Raw genomic sequence first — 14,492 nt, forward strand, 5'->3', positions numbered from 1 at the left:
GCTAAAAACAGAGTGGTGGAGGGGCTAGCTGCCCTGCATACATACCTAGTGTCTCGGGTGGTACATACTGCGGACAGTTAGCCCCTCCCACCACTCATCCTGCTGCAGCTACGCTCTGGTTTTAGCGCTCTAGCATGATCGGAGCTAGCGCAGGTATGTCTCCAGGAGATGTAAATTTCCAGCTCAACATGTAGACATACTCTATATTCAGAGTTAGAATAGATGAAGGAAAAACCTCCAAGAAATTGCCCCTCTTACTCAGGTTACAGGTACCCCCTGGTATTTTTCCAAGTTAAAATGCATACAATAGTAATAACGAGTTCTTACATAGCACTTTTCATCCACAGATCTTAAAGGAAAAGAAGTAATGATCCCCATTTAACAGATAAGGGAAGGGAGGTGCCCACAGTCATATAGCAGAGCCAGGCATAGAACTGAGATCAAGTGCAGCCCAGTCCCATCCACGGGGCTACCTGCTTTTCTTTAGAAAGTTCACAGACCTTCAAGTTCAGAAACCCATGGGTGTGCAAAGCCCAAATGTAATGGAACATGGTAAAATGCCTTTTATTTTTTCTTTGTATTGAGGAAGGGCAGACGAAGGATTGTTTCACTGGGTGTATAACAACATGACAAAACCCGTTGCTGCTGTCAACCTATGGAAAAGGCAGTTGAATCCTGCAGCTTGTGGTATAGTGCCCTTTGTGCATTTGATCTTTGCTTATATCAGGATCTTTGATACTGGGTGTTATGGAATAATTACCTACGCCCTTTTCCCAATGGACGTGATGCTTCTAATAACACGTTTCCATCACTGCCGTCCTGTCCCATCCCATCGTGGCTATGAGATCACTCTGGATGGCATTACAAGGGCAGGTTATGACTCCAATTGTAGCAGTTCTTGCTGCTCAGGACGGAGAAGAACTGGTAATGGCTGTTCCAGGACTGGACTAGCAAAGCAATAGCAGGTCCAGACTGAGGTTTAGTGGCAGGGTTGTGAAATGGGCCTGAGCCAAGAATGGAATATTATGGGCACTGCAGGCCCGAACCAGGAGATGTTGCCATGGCACAGCCATGTGTGGGGAAGGTGTACACGGAGCTGTGCTGTCCCCGTCTCTAGCCAACGTTGTGAGCCCCCCATAAGAACCAAATGCACTCTAAAATGGGGGTGAAACAAGGAGAAAGCGAAGGGACTAAGCTAAATGAAAATGGTGGGCTGAATGGTGGCCATGCTCCAGCACAGACTGGACTGGGTCTCGAGTGCTAACATGCAGGGGATGTCAATGCGCCAGCCTGAGTAAAACCGGGGCGGGCGGGGAAGAACACCAGCTTGGGTGGGGCCAGTGGGCCCTCTGGGGAAGTGGTGGAGCAGGGGGCAGGACCATGGTTCAGGTGCGGGTGGCCCCCTCAATTCTAGGGAGTGTGGTGCTCCTGGGTGAGGGGGTATGTCTGCAGGGGCTGGGCCATGGGTTCCCCCAGGAGGCTGATGCTAGGTGGGTGTGTGAAGATATCTTTCTTCCAAAGGCGATGCAAGAGTCAGTAGTGAGCCTGGTCCTCCCCTATTCAAGCAGGAGGCTGCCCGCCATCCTCCCATCAGACGGTGGGCTCGGTCCTCCCTCGCTCCAAAGTGGCTGTGTCGGCAGGAGCCTTCCCTTTGAAAGCCCTGGTTTTGTATTATTTGTGGGTTGGTTTAATGACCTGCTCCTGAAGTGCTAGTCTTGTAAAAGACAGTTGTCATGGAAACCTGGGGTGAGAATAGGGACGCCACATGGCTCTTCGCAGTGTCCAGCGGACGAGCGCTTCCTCTGCTCAGATGTGTGAATGTTTGTGAAGGATTAAAATTCAACAGGATCTGTGTCAGTGGGGAAAGGGATTGGCAGAAGGAGCTCAAAGACCATAGAGAAGAATTCAGAGGTTCATCCATACCACAGACCCTTTGGTGTGTGTTGTCAGCCGACCCACCCATTACGTTTCCCAGGCTGATGTGGGAAGTACCATCTCCCCATCCTTAAGGCTGGTCTGCCCAAGTGGAAGTCACCACGGAAGAGATGAGTAGGAGCAGAGTGCTCTTTACCTAATTTACCTAGGCTATAAACTCTTTGAGGCAGGGACCATCTTTTTGTTCTGTGTTTGTCCCTGACTGGGGTCTCCAGGTGTGACTGCAATAGAAATAACAGTATATATAATTCCACAGCTCGTCTTCTCTGATTGGTACTACGGGTGAACCTCAAATGCTCGGTTTTGCATTTGAGTTTAAATAAGCCAAATTTTCCCTCAAGAGACTGTTCATCTCTGGCCTGCGAGACCGGGCTGACCTGTCATGAGACAGGTTTATCTCCTGTGCTTTCTAGCGGAGTTGGTTGAAAACTTCTGAATTTGAATCCCCCCTTTGCTCCCCCCCCCCGACACACACACACACACACATGCAAATCAGGGTCTTTTTTTTTTTTTTGCAAAACCTTTGGCGAAAAATATGCTTATTTTCAGACCTGCCCTGCTTTTGATCACTTGAAATGCTGTGAGACTATTCCCCTGGAATTGTGTGGATTGGTCCCAGCTTGGAAGCTACAGCAGAACGGTACCAAAAATCCCCCCCATCCTAGAAACATAAGGGCTGAATTTCAGAGTAGTCAAAGTTCAGTCCAAGTTTGGCTCCAGGCTCAGGGCTGGGAGTTCTTATATTTCTGGACCTGATGGACCATCCTTAGAACCACATCTTGATGTCCTTACTCAGCCTTCATTCATGACAAACTCCCTTTGACTCCAATGAGCATTTTACTGAATTAAGAAGTTAGGGTTGATCTCCCATGGGTTTCACTCTGGAAAGCGATGGTGGACTCTGCGCCATCAAATCTCCATGAGGACTCCCTTGCAGAACATCCCCCTCCACTGCCCCACTGGGGGAGGGGTTGCCCCATGCTGTAAAAGAAGGCCCCAGGGCCTACCGACAAACCCAACAGATCTTCCTGTTTCCTTAGAAACCCAGGCCATCTGCCTGGAGGCTCTGTGCCTCCATACTAGCCCTGGCATACATCAAGGCTGCTGCTCCAGCACTGCCAGTGACCGCCTCCTGGTGCTGGCTCCCAGTTGTGATGGGCTCGATGGCAAGGATCAGACATTCCCAGGTGGTATTATCTCTTCTGAACAAGCTCCACAGGGCCATATGTATCCACCCGATCTCCGCCCTCTCTCCCGGCACAGACACCAGGCCCACCGAGGCCTCTTAGATTCAGAGGGTGGATGGACTGAGCCATGTTGGGCCACTCCCCTCCCTCCATGCAGGTTGGTGATGATCCCTGTGTACTGGGGCCCCTCCATGACTGGACTGATCTCGCCTTGAGAGGAGCGCTCAGGGGCTGATTCTTAGCAATTCTCCTCCTCCAAAGCATTATGGTTAAATGCTCTATCCAAACTTTTTATGAACGCTGGACTATTGACAGCAACAAACGCGACAAGAAACCTTCAGGTTATTAAGAGGTGGGCCTGATGTGTATAATGAAACGTGTCACCAGTATGTAAAACACCATTTCCAACATCCTCTTTGCACAATTCGTTTTTTTTCCAGTGATCATCCTGTCTTTGTGCTTGGGCAGCAAAATGCTGAGGCAATTTTGGTAGGCTCGTTTATAGTTCTCTAGCTATTTGTTGGTTCTCTCCCTCTACCATGTGTCAAGTTGTAGTCACAGTGAAGGAAATCCAGCTTTGCCAGTTCTGTGATGTCGTTCCCACTGTTGAGTGCCAAAAGGATGCACATAGTGTCTTGGTGCTAGAAGCCAGTAGCATGTAAGCCCTTAGGGGGAGGAGCCATCTTTATGTTCTGTGTATGTACAGCACCTAGCACAATGAGGGTCCCAGTCCAGTGACTGGGCTCCTAGGTGCTACCACCGTACAAATAATAACTAGGGTTCCTCTTTCTCAGTCCTGATGGCTCTGCTGAAGTGGTGTGGCCAGTGGCCACAGGACTGGTTTTGTTTCCTGACACTGTATTTCTCTTAACCCTTCAGAAAATGAGTTCCGGGGCGAGCTGCTGAATCAAAGGTGGACACGTGGAGAAAAGCTCAGCAGTTGTGAGACAGCAAAAAGCCTACACAGCAGACACATCAAGGTGAGCAGGCAGGGCAACCTTGCCAGAGCCTAGCAGTAAAGCAGCCCAGAAGTCCTATTCCCCCTGCTTTGTAGGACTGTAGACTGCACCATTAAAGAATCATATGACCTGACCTTTCTTGCAGCATAAAAAGCTGAAATACACACACCCTACACAAAGGCCCAGGCACTCTTTTAGCCTGTACGGAGGCTGTGGGTTCTACTGATGCAGACAAAACCCAAAGTGAATTGTCTCCAAAGCAGGAATTAGCAGAAGTGTCTACCTGTCATGAATCCTAGACACCACCAGGTATAAAAGGAGAAAGGGCCTCCAGCTGTACAATTTGGATCCGGATCCATGTCTGGATTTTTTTTTTCAATCCTTTCCTTACCCACAACCCGTCATCGGGTATGCTTGGGTCTGGAGAGCTGGGTAAGGCCCATCTCTGATTAAAAAGGCTCTTTCTCTAAGACACAGGCTCATTGGAAGAAGCCCCTTGCACACCAGGTGAAACCTCAAAGCTTTAGAAGGAGATAAATGGGTCATTCATTCATGAACCCGGCCTATTAGACATCTGAGGGAGAGAAAAGCAACTCTGATGTTCTCAACACAGCAGTTCTTTTAGGGAAAAGTGTCGCAGCTGTGACCCTGTGAAAGGGGTAAAGCCAACACTGTCAAAACTCATGGCCGATTCAGAAGCTTTAATTCAGCGTAAACCTAGGCTGCTCGCTATACAAGTGACACTTCCTGCTTTCTCTTTGGCCCTATCAAGAATTGTCTTGATAACAAAATGTCATCATGTGATGGACTATCAGTCCATTCAAATAGCCGAGAAATCACCCTGTAGCTGATGTTAATTTACTTCTCCCAAATTGAAAATTAAACCTATCTGCAGAAACACCTTCTCTGCTTGGCAAATTGTGAGCTAATGGCAAGTGCTGTCCGGAATGCTCATGCCCTGAGCCAGATAAGCACTTTCTTTGGATTTAATAAGACTGTTGTGTGGGACTAAAAGAAGGATTGAAAAAAAATGATTCCTAATAATACTTATCATTCAGCATTTGCAAAGCAAATAGTCACTGACTGTCACAACGCCCCAGTTGGGGTGTGTTGTTTATCCCCATTTTGCCAATGGGGAAAGTGAGGCAGAAAGGTGAAGGGATTTGCTCGTGGCTGCAGGATAAATCTTAGAACTGGGATTAGGACTCAGGAATTTGACTGATGGCTGACAACTGGTAGATATCTAAAAATACAACCCTACAACTTCAAAAGTTCACATGCAAGTCCGGAAGTGGTCATGATAGGGTTAATGGGTTTACCCAGAGTATTATGGAATGGAGTCATTTTCCACTCCTAGCTTACTTCCTGCTTAGTCAGTGGGGGGGTTGAGCACCCCTCTTTCCCCACCCTTACTGTGATGCAGTAAAGTAAAGCAGCAAGTCTGCAGCCTGCAATCCTGAGAGTGGACTTATTTTTTATTGCACAGAGCAGTCCCTCTAAGGACTGCATGTGCTCACCTGCCCATGCCCATGAACAGTCACATTGTGCGTGTGCAGAGGTTGGGCCTGGACACACATATGCACACGCTTGTGCAAATTTGGACCTGATCCTGCAAGCCCCTACTCATTGGACCAATCCTTGCATTGGTAAGGACTTCTCCCCTAAGTAACAGTTTGCAGGTTCTGGTCTTATATTATTAAATCTAAGATAACCTTTACTAAAAGGATTGCCAGCTTTTCAAACAGCTTTCCCTATGTATCACACATCTGAAGTCAGGTTAGGAACACTTTTAAAGATGTACCTATGCACATCAATGCAATGAAGTATTCACATACTGTTACACTGCTACGTAAACTTTATGGAAGCCCAGCAGGAGATCATAGTTCGGACACGGATAAAGTGTTGGATTTCATGTATGTGTTTATGCATATATATAAAATATAAACATCTCCTTTTTATGAGGTCCGGTTGTGATTTATAGTCCGTAGAATGGTGCAGCGGAGAAGGACAATGTGTTGTGTGGTGGGTTTTTGTGCATACAAAGAAATAAAGGCTCAGGGTGAAATTTCTCTTTACAGGTTTGAAATGAGATATCAGAAGTGTGATGGGTAGGGTCACTCTTTAAACAGATCCAGCTGAGCCCATCAGTCTGGAAACCTCTATTCATAATTGTCCTGGGCCCTGACACTGCATGGGGAAAAGAATCTCTCCCCCCTCTCCTCCCCCCCACCCCTTACTTCTTTTACACTCTTGAATGCCAGGTGAACGGACTATTGAATAGCAGGAAGTTTGTGTTGATGAACGCTGGTAGGGATTACATGAATTGGCCCATTGGATCCCATGCTTTGGCATAACCTCCTGGCACTAAACCTGGTGGCAATTTAGGGGAGGGACATGCAGCAGCACTGTGACAATTTCCTGAGATTGTACTACCTGAGGAGAAAAAAACCTCATGAAAATGCTGGCTTATTACAGAGCTTGAAAACAATGGTGTTGAGGAACTGCAGTTTTAAGGATGAGAGAATTGTCTGTACATCCTAAACCACTCAGAGCCCTCTGAGGATGAAGTGTTTGGATTGCATGTTGTCGCACTTTCAGTAGGAAACTATATGTAAACCTAAGCTACCGCATAAGAAATTACCTTGGCCTAGTGCCTAAATGTCAGCTCTGTGAATACAGATGATACAGCTCTGGCTATGTCAGATGTGATGCTGTGTAGCAGCTTTTCTGGTCTGTTTCCCCCATGCTCTGCACTTGCTACAAAGCATTAGCACTTGGTAAATGTTTCATTTGTGCCGTAAGTTTTAGCAAATGAAAACTGACAGTACAGCTTCATTAGGATGTTTATTATCCAGCTGTAATTTTTAATTTGGGGGCTGGTATGAGCTGCAATCTTACATATAAAGATGTCAAGGAGAAATCCTCCCAAGACTTGAAGCCAGAGAAAACCATGCGGGGTGTCCTTTCTCTAAAGCAGCGAGGGAGCAAAAAGCAACCGCTAGTTTATTCAGCTGCGAAGGGGACTCACAATGGGTGGAATGTCAGGAGGATTTAAATCAAGCAGCAGGGAGAACCCTAAAGGGGAAGAAGAGGGAGGGAGAAAACCAACCTCTGAGTGTGGTAACAAAATAACAGCTGGGAGCTACAGGGCTGATATGCAGGCTTCAGGATACATTCTGCTTTTTAAAAGTAGAGGGGGCTTTAAGCTAATCCCCCCCCCTTTTTTTTTTCTTTTAATTAACAGCTACAGCGGGCCCATGGTGCCAAAGTCATTATCATTTCATGGAATGTTTGCTGGAAAAATACTTTTGGGGGAGTGGGAAGGGATGTTCTTAGAGTCTGATCTTTAAACTTTTGGTTGATGTAACGCCATTGGGCCACGTTCTGATCTCACGAGGACCAGGTGTAACTGCACTGAATTGAAAGGAGTGATGATCCCTGATGAGAGGAGGTGGTGGTTGTTCCAAGGTACATTGTTGATTTCCGGATGGAAAGCTAATTCCCCAGCAGTCAGAAAGCCATAGGGCAGATAACTGAAATTCTAGCTTTGCCTCTTCTAGTTGACTCACACGGATAACGACAGGAGGAGGAAACTAAGGGCTTGATGGTGCCTGATGCTGAGCTGCCCCGAGAGCTCTTCCTGCCAGGTGCTGCGGGTGTAAGTTACCTGCACGACCAAGCTCGCTCTCCTCCGTTCAACCTACTTCTGGGGACAGGCGCAGACCTTCAAATGAGCACGTGCCTGCTCTTGGAGGGGGTGTGCGCTAGCCTGGGGCCCCAGGATAGCGCCACCTCTTGGGGGCGGGGAGGGTGGACACGTACACACGACTGGTGTACTGGTGTACTGGTGTACCGGCTGCTTTTGAAGGAGCAGGCGATACGTGAATAAAGCCTAATGAAGCTGCCAGTTAAACCACGCCCCTTGTCTAGCAATGTTTTGCAACTAATAAATGATCTTAGCCCAATTGTAATGACATACGTCATTTAAAAGTGTCAAACTATTCATCACTTGTCGATCAGTGCTTTAATCTTCTAAGGGCTCTCCTGGAAGATATGGCACTTATGTGGGAAAGCAGCCTGGCTCTCTCCTTCCTCAATAGGATCTGTGCTCGCTTAACAAGGGCTGTATTGTGGCCTGGGGATGGAGTGGCAGACAAGCTGCATCACCCTGGCAGGCGTTGCACCTGGGACACAGAGCACCCTGTCCAGGTGGAAACGTGGGGAATACCGCATTGCTTACTGCGGAGATGCAGCTCTCTCAGCTCCAGGCTGTTCCATTGCTCAGCCTGTGGGAGTGACGGGACTTGCCCACCCCACCCACACGCTTAGGGAGGCACAGTGGGGAACAGCAGCTCCACAGGGGTTCGCTGCACTGAAGACCTGAGATATGTAACACCCGATTGGGTGGGGCTACTTACTCCCCCTTGCTCCCTTCCATGGCTGGGTTAAAGTTGGGTGTAATTATTACTGCCTCTTCTTTGAGGGAACAGGCCTTTTGGAGTAGGGATGGGGGAAGAATGGAAAACATCGGACCAAGAATTATTATTCAGTCCCTTTTGCTGGAGAAACATGATGTTTCTTGTATCATTTTCCTTATCAGCTTTTACTAGGCTGGTTTCAGTTATTTTTTTTAAAACTAAAGTGAAAACTTCCTTTTCTGGCTATAGATGAGACCTAGGTTCTTGTCAATGGAATTTGTATCTACCTACAAATGAACAGTCCACCCCTCTTTGTCAAAACGAATGCTTTGTAAGTAGGTCTATTTCTTCCGAGCTCTGCAGTGCTCTTGAATATACATAAAGTATTAACTCTGACCTTGGGGAATTTCAGCATGGCCCTTAATGATATATTTGCATAGAGCTGTCAAAACGACAACTTGGGCTCCACCCCATGAGCGGCTGAGAGGTGTACAAAGGCAGTCACACGTGGGTGTCTTAAAGAACAAGAGATAGAGCACGAGCTTAAACAAGTTCAAACCATGATTAATACTTCCGTTAGCACCAACAAACGTTTGGTGGCTGTTTCATTGGAAGAGAAATGTGGGGGGTTTTTTAGAAAAAAAAACACCCATAAATATTTCTTCAAATTAAGTTTCAGATCTATATTGTATCATTATTATTATAGCACTAGAGTAGTGTTTTAATTATTATACTTATATAGTACTAATGTGTGTGTTTGTTTACGATCAGTTTTGATTTGTACCTTACTCAAACAAAACTGCCACAGAAGTTTATCTGAGTAAGGGCCTTGTGATTTGGCCCTATAGTATTAAGATGTTGTTCACATTATCCAGATTAGGGAAGTGCCAAGGGGCCCCAACCCACATCAGGGGTTCATTGTGCTAGGCTCTGTATAAACACATAGTAAGGGACAGTTCCTGTTCCTAAAAGTTTGCAGACTAAATAGACACAGGATGGAAGGGGAAACAGAGGTGAAGTGACTTACTCAAGGTTACCCAGCCAGTCAGTCATTCAGTAGCAGAGTTTGGGAGGGAGCCCAGCTTTCTTTGACATCCAGTCCCAGTACGCTATCCACAAGGCTGTATTGTCACATAAAATTGGGATAGTAAATCCACTAGGGCCTTTGCTATTAGTGTTGATTTTACATGGAAGTTGCTGGTATATTATGGTAATAGGTGGCCCTATAAAATTCTAAGGTAGGTAGCTTGTTCTATAGTGTCCTTGTAGTATTATTAATACGCTATTGAGCTAATGTACTATAGGGTTAGCATTCTGTAGTTCTTTAGTGTAGTGCAGTATTCAGATCATCAGAGCAGTGTTACATCGTTACAGAGATCCAGGATAAAAGATTGTTGCAGTGCAGGGAAATGCCCAGAGGTTTTCATAGAGGGGCAAGGTTCTGTTTTTTTCAATCTAAGTTAAAATAATAATGATACAAATCTGGGTAGCTTTCCAACCGGGTTATTATGAACACTAGTGAGAAACCAAATGGAAATACCCTGTCAGTCTCCAAGACTGCCAACATGCTCTATGTGACCTGAAATTTCACGTTAAAATGATCTGTCGAGAAGACTTCTCATTGATGAGGCAAAAACTAAAGGACAGTGGTTTCGTATAAATAAGCCTCATAGATGTGAGCCTGACAACACTGAGATCTCAGGATGTTCACTGCTGGCACTGTCAGCTTAAGCCACCAGAGAAAGGTATAATGGGGCTCAGAGGAGAACACTTCCTTGTATTTTTGCACCTTGCTGGGAAATGTCACCCAAGAAAAAAAGGTTTATTTTCTATTCTAATGATCTTTAAAAACCTGACAGCTGTTTGTGTTTGCATGACTCTCATTCCATGCTGCTTTATGGACTCTGGGTATGGGAAGAACTTTATTTCAGATAGGCCCACAGTTTCAAAAGTGCGTGCTTGTGTGTACATGTCTTCCAGAACTATTAGCCTCCATCTGAGCGTGCTATTGGAAATCCATCAAATTAGGAGGGCAGTGTGCCATATAGAGGCCCTCTCCTTTCAGCACTCCACCAAGAGGCCCCCGGCTAATTCAGTAACCATTTAAAGGGGCTTTCGTGGGCTCAGGGGAAAGACACATGCCATGCGGCTATATCTCCTTCCCCCCCACATACATTAAATCTCACGTGTGTTGCATCCCCAGTGTAAAGTAGAGGAATACATCAAGCTCATGCTTGTAAGCCAGAATCGGAAGACAGACGGTGATGTTTTTATCTGACTCAAGCAGGGAGAAACCAATGATATGAAAATACTGACGAGAGCTGAGTGAAATTTGTAAGACATCTTTTTTTTTCACCAAAAAATGCAAATTCAGATTGACCAAAACATTTCACCAAGTTGCCAAATTGTTTTGGGGGAGAAAAGGGTGCCGGGAGGGGGGAATTAAAAATTTCAAAAAAGAATTGAAATGTTTCATTTTGACCGTTTCTAAATGAAATGTTTTGCTATTTCAATTCCAAATGCCCTTTTCGTTTTGAATTTTGCATCATTTGAAAGTAAAACCCCTCAAACTGAACGTTTCATTTTGAATGGACTGTTTGGTTGGACTTTTTGATTGTAGTTTTGCAAATAAAATAAAATAAAATAGGGCTAGCAAAACTAATGCTGGTCCTCGATTTACCTATTGATTTTAAAAAATATATAAATTAATGTTTTATAAGCCCTGCGGAAAAGAATTTTCAGCACAGTACAGAAATGTAAAGCATTCCTTTCTGGAGGAGTTGACCCACAGTTACGTTTTGTTCGGTTATTTGTGGTGCAGCTACTGCACCGAAAAATCTGTTACTTGCACAATTCCAGTGCTCCCCTAGGATTTGAAACCATCTTACTCCACAATAGTATGTGTCTACTGTAACATATTAGGCTAGAATATACAGAATTTAGAAAGTTTTAACTCTGCTTGACAAAACATGTTAAATAGGTAGGTAGTGGAAAGATGGGATTGTTAATGCAAGCCACGCCCTAACTCATTACCGCCCCCAAAGCCCACAGCAAATCTTATTAAAGAACTCAAAACATCTGTTGATTCCATTTTGATGAGTTCCCCAGTGCTGTAGCCATGTGAAGCTCATATCAAGAAATAGAGGGTCTTATCCATGGGAAAATGTGAAAAGGATACATTGCAAAGCGAGCTGATCCAGCCAGTCCATTTAACACTTCCACATTCCAGTATTTGCAACACCAACAAGTCAAACTGTCAATATCCCTCTGCCTTTTCCACTTGGGGTCATGTGATGGTCTGTCCAAGCTCTGCACAGTTGTTTCTTGTAGTGGCTGCAAAAAGCAGTGATGTGGTGCCAATGATGCTTACCTGTATGTGGGCAGGAAAGCTGGGTGGCTTGCCAAACCTCTCTTCCAAGTCCCAGTGGGAAGTGTTTGCACCCAGACACTTTGTGCACGCTCCAGCCCTGGCCATTCAGAGTTCCGGCCTACTTTTCATCCTGTGTAAGCGTCTGTATGCGTTCTTCTTTGAGGATCGACGCCACTGTGTGTCTGCAAAAGAGCAAAGACTCAGAAGTCCCTCCTGCACTTTATGCAAAAGGTTGTTTGAAAATATGAGACTCAGTGCATACTCCTTCCGTTTCAAAGAAAGGGTTGGTAGTTCAGTCTCCATGGTGACTTAATCCACGGCCTATCTTCTGAGTTTGCTAACAAGAATGGGTTCATTGGTGACTGGCTTTCTGAGTGATTAGGAGCATAAATATGTTGCGTATACTGTGTATGAGGGTACCAATTTCTGGGCATTGGCAGTACTTAACTGGCACAGTTATGAACAAGCTAGCTAGGCTCCAGGCTCGCTTTCCAGTCTACCTTCCCCAAAAGGGCAGGATTAAGACCTGAATTTTTTGCCCCTCTGTATTTTATTCCCTTTAAATTGAAGCTCTTCACACCAAAGCGAAGAAGTGCTTCCTGTTGTCCTCTAAAAAAAAAAAAAAAAAAGTCAATACATTGCAAATGGCAAGATGCTCTGGAAAAAGGAATACCACAGCTGTTAGTTCCATCAGTAGGAGTTAGCAGTTTGCAAGCAGCGCCCATTACGCTCTCTGCAGCCCTCTCTATTCTCTGCTTTTTGAATAATTTATCTGCTGGAAATCCAAATTGCCAAGGCCCCAGCAGAATGCTTGCCAATTTCTCTGGGAAAACTGACAAAAAAAAAAAAGAAAAGAAAAAGAAAGAAAGCTCTAGATTTTATTTCAGCTGAACATAGCCACCTAGCAATCAAACATATTAGTTCTATTGTACAGCATGCATCGGAAGGCATTAGCGAGCTAGCTCAGAGCATGGCACATTTGAAAGGCTCGTAAATGTAATGAAGTCCCGTTGACACCTGCTCCTCTCCACACTTTAAATGTGAGCCATTGGTCCATGGGGAGCCAGGGCTTTAAAAATAGAAATTATAGTAATTGTCTTCTGGGTTATTGGGAAGGTTGTAATAAACGTAGAGAATAACGCTCCGGCACCACAAGACTATAGCTGACAGGATGCATAAATTACTCCAGGTTTTGATTTTTTCCAGCCCCCCTAACAAATGACATAAATCACTGGCTGCTACTGGTGCATTACCAGGGGGTGGAAGGGAGGGCTACGTGGGGAAATTTCATCTTGCTCATTTGAGGCATTTTCTTCAGCAGTGGCACCTCAGGGGGCTTTGTTATCTCCTGGCTTTTAGAAACTAAAATAAACACCTTAGTATGAAAAAATACAGGTGCAAATCGCACTTTCTGCCCGTTCAGTTCTTACCGTAAAGAACCACACACACACACACATGTTTTGAAAGAGAACATTCAAGAGCTTAAGCGGAATTAGAGTAGGCATTTTGAGTCACACATTTAAATAGAGGCTCTCCTGCTCCTCATTGAAGAACAGATCACGTGGCCAATCGCTGGCTCTTGTGCTGGGCTTTATTCCAATGAGGAGCCAGCATGCTTTGTTTTCATTATACACAATGCCAGCAGAGCAACAGAAAAGGGAAGCAGCACCGTACTGCTCATTACAGTGCATGCTCCAGCTGCACTTTCCAGTTCTGTTCCCTTCCTTCTCCTTTTGAATTTATTTAACCAGTGCTAGGATTCCACACACCCGCTCTTTAAACAGTGGTTTTAGGTTTTAGAGCCACTTCATTTTGTTACATTGCAGAACCTCATCACATGATGGCCAGCAGGACTTTGTTAAGATGAGAACACTTAGTCAGGGACATTCTGGGCAGAAGGCAATTCACCCTTATTAGGACAAATCAGCATTGAATTTTCTTGTGCTGTCTCCAAACCAGACATGTATGATGAAATACCCCCACGAAAATGTATTATCTTCTCCCTCCTCCCCCATGCAACCGTTTTAAATGGACACTAGAATCCCAATTCTCTGCACCACTTTGATAACGCTAAATACATTTGGCTAGGCAGGAGTTCAGGTAATCAAGAGTCAAGGCATTGCAAGAGAAGCAGAGTAATTCCACACTAATGCCTATGGCAGGAGACAGACTGACAGCTCAGCAGAAAAAATTTACTGGGTTCCTGCTCTGCTTGATTCCATGAGAACAGACCTCTGCCTCTACATGGAGTTAATAGGAGATCAGGATCCAAACTGATGTGTGTGTGTGGGGTGGGGGGGAGGGATCTTGCTCCTTTATATATCTGGATTGGAGCCGGGCACAATTCTGCCGATATAAAGAAGTTGCTAACTTCATTCATTTCTTTGACCATCTTTAGGCTGAGAAGTAAACCTGATGCCCTGCCTGCTTTTGAAAGTTTTTAAAGATCCATTGGTGTGTTTCATAAGAGCCTATTCCTATTGTTCTTCTAGCTTCTAACTCCTGTTATACTCTGCCTATTGAGATAGCTTGTGAGGGGGCGCTGGTTTTTATTGGGGAACTGCAGGTGCTGCTGTAATATAAATAATTATTTCTCCTCCTCCTGCCTAAGCTGTTGTGTGGT

The 14,492-nt window shown here is 45.2% G+C and overlaps 1 protein-coding gene across 8 annotated transcripts in view; it reads left to right on the top strand.

Moving 5' to 3' along the window:
- MYT1 (myelin transcription factor 1) overlaps positions 1-14,492 on the top strand; it is a 113,585-nt gene that overhangs the window by 39,897 nt on the left and 59,196 nt on the right. For 6 of the 8 annotated variants that reach the window (XM_084646151.1, XM_084646152.1, XM_084646158.1 and 3 more), the window contains exon 2: positions 4,002-4,102. The exons of the other annotated variants lie outside the window; for them this stretch is intronic. In XM_084646151.1, coding sequence (XP_084502277.1) covers positions 4,002-4,102 — 101 coding nt within the window. The remainder of the gene's footprint in view (positions 1-4,001; positions 4,103-14,492) is intronic. 8 annotated transcript variants of the gene reach the window in all.

Source organism: Lepidochelys olivacea, assembly GCF_965140295.1.
Source record: "Lepidochelys olivacea isolate rLepOli2 genome assembly, chromosome: 13".
Lineage (NCBI taxonomy): Eukaryota > Metazoa > Chordata > Testudines > Cheloniidae > Lepidochelys > Lepidochelys olivacea.